Below are 8,102 nucleotides of genomic sequence, written 5' to 3'. Positions count from 1 at the left end.
TCGTCAGCTGGCTCAGAACTGGAGCCATGGCAGCTTTGAACATATTCGCGAAAGCGTTTGCCGAGGGCATATTCTGGGCGCCACTGTCCATCAGTGACGTTTCAGCGGCGCGCTCTTCAGTTGTGTAGTCTTCGAGATCAGACATAATCACGCTGAATTATTGGCACCCATCTACGTTAGGACTCCAACCAAGGCTAACTACGTTAACCTCTCCAGCAATTCGTGTCAAAAAAGGATTTTAGCGTAGAAAAACCAAGCTCCAAGAATTTGTATGACGTACCGGGTTAAGCGCAAATTGTGCAATGACTTGCGCAAGCGCCGTGCTATCTCAGGGGATCTCTGCCTTCTGGGAATGTGACTGGTAGCATGCCCGATTTTCTCAACTGGGGCGAAACCCATATCAGAAAACAAGTTCTACAAATGAACGATTTGTCACATATTGTTTCTCGTTAACACTCAGGACTGCACTAGCCAGAACGATCGTACTTAACTTTCATGATAATCGTAAATGGTTTAACCCATTTACGATATTTTATAGATTTAATTTTGATGTCAGCATAGCAAGGGTACCATATGACAAAATTTGATTGATTCCAGTATTCAAGCGGTTGCTTACCAAGAATTCCAGGTCCACTACCTTGTGTCTAAAACGATTCCACCAAAAGAAATCTCTGACTCCAAAGATTACAATGGAATATGAAACGCGGTAGACTTATAACGTTCACGTACCATGAGGGCGCGGTACATTCGTTCAGCACCAAGAAAAATGACTTCCCGTTGATTCCGAAATTCGTTCACTCGTTAGCGGGTGTACTTTGCAATCCGAATTTATTTGGGCAACAAAATAGAAAAGGCAATAAGATTCTTTTTTGTTGGTAATCTACTGAGCATGGTTTGTTTGCTTTAGTTAAAAGCCAAGCCAAGCCAAGCCAAGCCAAGTACATAATGAAGCTTTTCGTAGAGTTTTTCAGCAAAGTTTGGGAATCGTATGACAATTTTTTATTATCAATCCACTACGATAGAGTGAAATTCAGGTTTAGATTACAATGTGTTTACAAAGTGCGACAGGGTAAGACACAAAGTGAGACAATTTGTAATCAAAGTGCAACAGGTATTTCAAATTCAACCAATACTTCAATGTGCAACAGGACATTGTTTTAAGGTCGACGATCAAAACAAGTACTATTACTTAATCTGTGTGTGTGTGTGTTTTTAAGCCATTTCACAAGGAGTCCCACCTCATTCTTCTCAAGGTTGAGCGAAAGAAACGCATTAACATGAATGGGACTTGCTTAGGCGAAACGCACGAAACGAGGTGCGATTTGTCGTAAGAAAAACAATATTAAAGACCATGCACTGGCAGGCTATTGCACTGATTTAATCCAACCTCAAGGAGGATCGTGAAAAATAAATAGTCTCCAGGGTGCTATTTTGGTGAAAGATTGGCATGGATTCTTACGTAGCCACGAATCGCTCGAGTGGAATATTTGATGACGTCTTTACCAAAAGTAGATGGTGGCGCCAAACAGGTACCTGGTTTACTATTTTTTGTGATCTCCAACATGAAAAAGCTTCGAACATTTTTTACCGGCGTGGGTTTTTCAGATGCAAAATCACGGAAAGCGATGTTTTTCATCGTCAAGTCATCTACTGTAATTTACGTACCAATATTAATCAGGACTCGATCGGTTGTAGAACCAACCGGCTCTTTTTTGCTATAACAGACAGCCAACGGTTTATCGTTCTCATCCGAGAAGATACAAAAGAAACTATTGCGAAACTGTTTGGTGCCTGCCTCCTACGGTCCTAAAAAAAGCAAGATTTTAGACCCCTAAACATTTAATCGGACGCGCATGCCAATTAATTGAGACCAAAAAGATCCCCCTTTCGACCGCGAGCTTCTCCATATATTCAGATTTAGAGATGTTAATTTTTAAGCCTGAAATTTTTTCAAAAGGATTTAAGTACATCCAATAACGTCTTCAGCGAGGCATCGTCTCTTAGGACCCCAGTTGTATCATTGTATCATCTACGTATTGTAGCAACTTTATCTCTCTCTCCAAGACAAATTCCACGAAAGTTATCATTAGCCCTTATCGCTATAGCCAATAATTCTACCACTGTGATAAAAATGTAAGGTGAAAGAGGGTCCCGTTGTCGAACTGCTCTCTCTAGAATGAAATAATCAGAATGTATTATTACTAATGCTATGTTATAACGTTCGACCAGATATGTGCGAATTCGACACAAAGATCAAGTCACAATCGTTGATGCTAGTTCAAGTGTCAGCTAAAGTTAAGCCCTTAAGACACAGATAGCAGACTTCAGGAACTTGACGAAATTGTTCGACTTTTGTGGGAGGGCTACATGACTACTCACCTTCGAATGGGGTTAGTACTTGGATGGGGGACCGCTGCGAAGTGCCGGTGAGGCGATTGGAATTTTTTTTTTTTTATTTCATTTAATTGTCGAGTGCCTCTGTTTGATCGCATCACGCCCATACTTATAAAGTTAAACTGGCTGCTCCTCTTGTCTGCAAGGCTCTCAATGGTATGGCCCCCTCCTACTTCAGGACAGAGCTTCTCCAAGTCAAGGCTGCAAGTCGTTATGCAGTAAGGACTAACAACCAGTTACTCATGCAAGTCGCAAGAACCAAATGTTGGACCGTTTGGATCGATAGATTCTTCTTGGTTGCAGCGCCAAAGATTTGGAATGGCCTGCAGCTTGATATCAAGCAGAGTACGAGTGTTGACTGTTTTAAGTCTTCTCTTAAAACATTCTTATTTAGACTTGCTCATGAATAATCATGAGATTTTAACGAGGAAAGAACTGGAGAACTCGTTCTACGCAAATTAATTCTATTGAAGGGTTCGTTCTATGCAAAGTAATGTTCACAGTGGAACACACAAGAACGAAGCAAGATCTAGAAATAACGTAGAAAATCCTCCTTATCTTTAAAGCTAGCCGTTCTCAAAGAAAAAGCATCTGTCCACTTTATCAAATAGTTTAAAACTGTGCCAATCATCTCGGGAGGAAAGATTCTAAACTAAATGTTTGCTCTCATCCCAGCCAACGGAAGTCCGTCACGGTGGCAGAGTGGGCTAACGCGCTCTCAGAATGCCGCAAAGCTGGGAAAAGGGTGGGTGTTCTAATAACGGCAAGGAAATTTGGAAATACTAAAGGGTATAAAAGTGGAGTCACCCGATCAGAGTTTAATTCGATATCGGTGGGGTATGCAGATTTGTGACTACCAACAAAGACCTTTAAGACGTGGTATGGGTTGCATTATCTTTTCATTTTCTCTTCCCTCACATGAACTAAACGAGATTGCTTCTGCTCGCTCTCACTATTATTTTTATCAACATAGTATTGTCACTCTAAAATTTTGTTTCATAACAACTTTGTGTCATTTGCTCATCTTTCGTAGTTTCGTTTACTACGCTGTCCTCAATCTCTGAATGAGATGTGGCGAATTCCTGAAAGTCTTCCACGATGGATTCCTAGAACACGAAATTATAAAGATTAATATTCTTTGCGTAAAGCCTCTGTTACACTAAGCATTTTTCTTGCAACTTGTCTCGCAATTTTTTTGCGACACTGAAGTTCTCACATTTGCCAAACAAGTTGCTTGATGGGTGTTACACTGGGCAACGTTTCTTGCTGCAACCAGTCTCGTTTTTAATGATCACATGAGATTAAAGGAACATTTTTATTGACTGGTTCCGCAAACCGTCGCGACTCAAGTTGCAAGACAAATGTTACACTACACAATAATTGAAAGATTTGTTGCGAGACCCGTTTCCCAAAGTAGACCCGATTTCTTCTAGCTTCTCGCATCGTTGGTGGGAACAAGAACTGATGTTGCGTTTGATGTCAGTGGCAGGGAATGTTACAGTGGGCAATTTCTCGTGCAATTTATGTCGGAACAAAATTGCGAGACAATTTGCACGAAAAATTGCCTGGTGTAACATAGGCTTAACTTTTTGCCCCGGTTTATGATTATGCAGGAAATGTAGATCTTAACAAGTGTTATTAAAATCGAAAAAGAAAATTGGGGGTAACCACGCATTTTCAAAGATAATTTGTGAACAATATTTGCAAAAAGCTTTAAATGCAAAGCAATGTATGGCATTCTTTCTCAAATTGAAGCTTTATTATCTCTGAAAAATGTATGGTTACCCCCAACTTTCTTTTTGGATACCAAGAGTACTTACTGAGATCTATTTTCTCCGAATAGTTTTAAACCGTAAAAAAAATATCCCTGAATTACAGTCGAACCTGCGTATAACGGCCACCCTCGGGACTTGAGGAACTGCCCGCTTAATACAGGTGGCCTCTTTTAACACAGAATCACTAAAAATACTCACTGGGCGTGGTCTAATGCCAATTTAATGGCGTATCATACAAAAGCACTTCATACATGAAATCAACACTCTTTGAAGCGATCAATACTTTAAACAAAGTTGCAAACTTGTAAACTTAACGGTAAAATATAAGTAACAATGTGTAAAAGTATTGTGCAATAAATTGCCCTTTACTCTTCTACGGTACACAGTGCTGTATTTCTATGACTTACAGTTCATAACAAAAGATCTCATTCCGTCAGTTCATAGTTGTTACGTTTAATGTGCAGTTATAACGGAAAGGTTGCTAATTAAAAGTAAGACGATATACAATACTGTACAAGTTGAAGTAATAGAGTAAAAATTACGGCGACTTAATAAAGTCGAACACCTACGTCTGGCGTTTCGGCATTTGAAACTTGTGTTTGTAGAGCAAGTCGTGATGATGAATTGCATTTTAAAAAATAAAATACCGCATAAAATGAGTTTCTGTTCAAGGGTGGCCACTTTATACAGGTAAAAATAGCAAAGAAAGACAAATATAGGACTGCTACAGGGTCGCAGCGTCCGCTTAATAGAGGTGGCCGCCTAAAACAGGTACAAATACAGCGTTTGTATGAGCGAAATATCGGGACTTTGAAAACTGGCCGCTTAATAGAGGGTGGCCGCTTAATACAGGGCCGTTATATACAGGTTCGACTGTAGTAAGCCTCACCGATAGGAAACCCGATTATCTCGATGCGCAGAACATATGTGCAATAACAATACTAGGCACCGTCCTTAACGCGGCTACGTTGGGGCAGCCATTTATGATATGTGTATTTCCTTTACTATACTACGGCCATTAACGAATAATTTTACAGATAATAATAAAAATATCATGGAATTAATAAAGTTAATCAGGAAGTCTCTTCGCCACAAGTAAAACATAAACATGTTTCGCTTTCCGTGACGGTTTGCCAGTAAGGAAACCTAATTGGCCCCTCAATTTCCCTGAGATTTGCTGTGGTTCCCTTTAACGTTATTTCCCTCTTTAGTGGAAGGAGAGGACCCCTCCGCACGGATCTCCCCGATGGTTTGCCACGCCCACATGCGCGACGTGAAGTCTGCAACGTCACTTCCACTTCTGTGCCATTGGGCAGGCGTTAAAATTCAAACTGGTTATAGCGACTTTTCAACCGGTAAACTATTTGTCCAAAATTCTGGACGACATCGAGAAGATCCGTACATAGGTTTTCTTTAATTTCCTTCCCTGTCAAGCAGGGTATCCCTATGAATTTGCAATTAACAGCGCAACCTCGCTGCAAGACGTATTTTTATGTCTTTGGTCAAATAACCACTGTTTTTGTGGTAGGTTTTGGTGACTGCTATGGCACAGAAAACGAAAGATTCCTCATTTAGGTGCACTTTTAACTTGTGACCTCGACGTATGACCATAATGAAGCCGTTTAACTAAAGGGGTTACTGACGTAACACACAACAGAAATGACGTCAGAATTTGCGGCAGATGTCGACCATGCTCAGGCTGGATCGCGGGTTACCTTGGAATTCATAAAAACCTCAAGAAAATCTTCAAAAAATTCAATCACTCCCGGCGATTTGTTCTGTAATTATTTCTTACACGATTCGTTTGTTTTGATCTTTCTTCATTGCGAAACGATGCGGCTAAGCCAGGATAAACAAATGATCTAACGTTAACTTTCTAACTGAAGTACTGGATCTGAACATTCTACGGTCAGATCATTCCGCCCTCTTAGAGTCAAAAGCTTTATAGGCCTTATAAGTGTAACGACAAATACAAACCAGTGTAATGAAGTAAAGTTAACAAGACGAGTACACAAAATAGCAAATCAAGTACCTTTTTGGTTTCACCATCTACTTTGGTTAAGTCGTCGTCAATATCCCACGTGAACGAATGGCCAGGTAAGAATCCATAGAGCCATTCCTTTGCTGGAAACAGCAGCTTGGGATCTATTTCTTTTTGGCGATCCGCCTTCGTTTCTTCACCAACAAACAAAAATATGTCTCTATCTTAGTCGATGGTTGAAATAATTTAGGACAGTAGCCTGATCAGGAGACTAAGCAGTGTGTTCATGAAAAACGCCAGGCAAACGGCAAGTTACTGCTTTCACATAAAAGCATGAAAATTCTCTTGTTCCAAATTGTCTCTCTCTTCTGAGAGTTACTTGGTACTCGTAGGCCACGCGAAAAATGAGATAAAATCAAACAACATTTTTTGGTTATTGGAAAAAAAACGAAAATTTCATCCTAGCTGGCGTCTACCGTAAACTCGATGCAAAGTCTCTCTTTGTCTTTACACAAAACGAACCGAACAAGAGTGGTATATTCCGTCTGGACTACATAGGAATGAATTTTCTAGCTGTGTAAAAACGGCCGCTGTTGGGGCAGCATTGAGGTCAAATTCGACAGCTTTACATTACAATATCAGTGTATCGACCTCGTGGATTAATCACTGGAATCAGTGAAAAGAATAGATTCGTGAAAGTGGGAATTATACTGTCTGGATTGGAAAGGAAAGGAAAGGAAAGAAAAGGAACTTTATTTAAGGGTCTAATCTTCTAGCTCCGTAGAGCACTAATCGGGGACACTGTAAATTGAAATTAACAAGTTAACGCAAATCAAATCAAATTTTGGTTTTTGAGGAGAGCGGAAAACCGGAGTACCCGGAAAAAAACCTCTCGGTGCAGAGTAGAGAACCAACAAACTCAACCCACATATGAAGCCGAGTCTGGGAATCGAACCCTGGCTACATTGGTGGGAGGCGAGTGCTCTCACCACTGCGCCATCCCTGCACCCCAAACATACTATCCTATTTATTTATTTCTTTTATTTATTTATATATTTATTTTTGAACCTGATAAAGCAGACTTAAGACTATTGCAAGCCGCTTGGAGACTGGTATACGCCTCAGTTGAACTTAAGCCGCTGTTACCCGCTGAAAGTGTAAGCTGAAACTTGTGTGCAACAGCGCTGCGAAACAAGTTTCAGGAGGCATTGCACCGTGTACCATGGTCGTTTTCAATGTTTTATGTTACACGGTGCAACACCTGCTGAAACTTTTTTGCAGTGCCGTTGCACATAAGTTTCAGCTAAAAGTTTCAACGTGAAAGAGCGGCTTAGTCCCTACGTACTGTCTACTGATTTTTCTTAGATCTGCCTCAGGCGAGACCAAATTAAATCATGACAAATAATTGACAAATAACCGCCGTGTACTCACCCAACAAGTAGCTAATTACCAATCCCACGACAAATGAAGTCACTATTCCAAGGCCACTGAGCCACAGATAAGAGATATGGTATAACGTGTCAGCGATTTCAACGCTGTCAAGAGAAAAGTATACATAAATGCAAACCAACAACGACTGAATTGAACGCACGTTTCCACTCGCAAGGGACCTGATGGTAATATCCTTCTTTACCGAATATAACTCCATTTTTTTATTGTTTTAGATTTGGAAATGGATTTTTAATCGGCTTTAACTAGAAAATGCAAAACAAATCATACACGAATATATGGCGTTGACGTCTAAGAACGAACGGAGCAAGAAAATCTAAGACTTCCCATTGCAAAGCTAAGTCAAATTTCTTTGATTTCCGCCAGTGTAATTGACAGTGGACTCACAATTGAAATGAGACTGTTCTGAAATTTTTTTGCAAAAAAAAAATTTTCTTTACTCTGAGTAAATCTCAAGAAGGAAACAAGACCCGATGGTCAGGGCACTTGCACTGCGGAGATCC

The 8,102-nt window shown here is 40.3% G+C and overlaps 1 protein-coding gene across 1 annotated transcript in view; it reads right to left on the bottom strand.

Annotated features, from left to right (window-relative positions):
* Positions 1-3,234: 3,234 nt before the first annotated feature.
* Positions 3,235-8,102, bottom strand: part of LOC138059686 (sodium-coupled monocarboxylate transporter 1-like) — a 22,373-nt gene continuing 17,505 nt past the window's right edge. Inside the window, exons 13-15 of the mRNA XM_068905299.1 lie at positions 7,582-7,685; positions 6,202-6,344; positions 3,235-3,500 (exon numbers count right to left, since the gene is read on the bottom strand). Of these exons, the coding sequence (XP_068761400.1) occupies positions 3,378-3,500; positions 6,202-6,344; positions 7,582-7,685 (370 nt within the window). The 3' untranslated portion in view covers positions 3,235-3,377. The remainder of the gene's footprint in view (positions 3,501-6,201; positions 6,345-7,581; positions 7,686-8,102) is intronic.

This window comes from Montipora capricornis, chromosome 8 (assembly GCF_036669925.1).
Source record: "Montipora capricornis isolate CH-2021 chromosome 8, ASM3666992v2, whole genome shotgun sequence".
Classification (NCBI taxonomy): domain Eukaryota; kingdom Metazoa; phylum Cnidaria; class Anthozoa; order Scleractinia; family Acroporidae; genus Montipora; species Montipora capricornis.
Note: the sequence above shows the minus strand (reverse complement) of the source record. Positions and strands in the feature narration are given on the sequence as shown.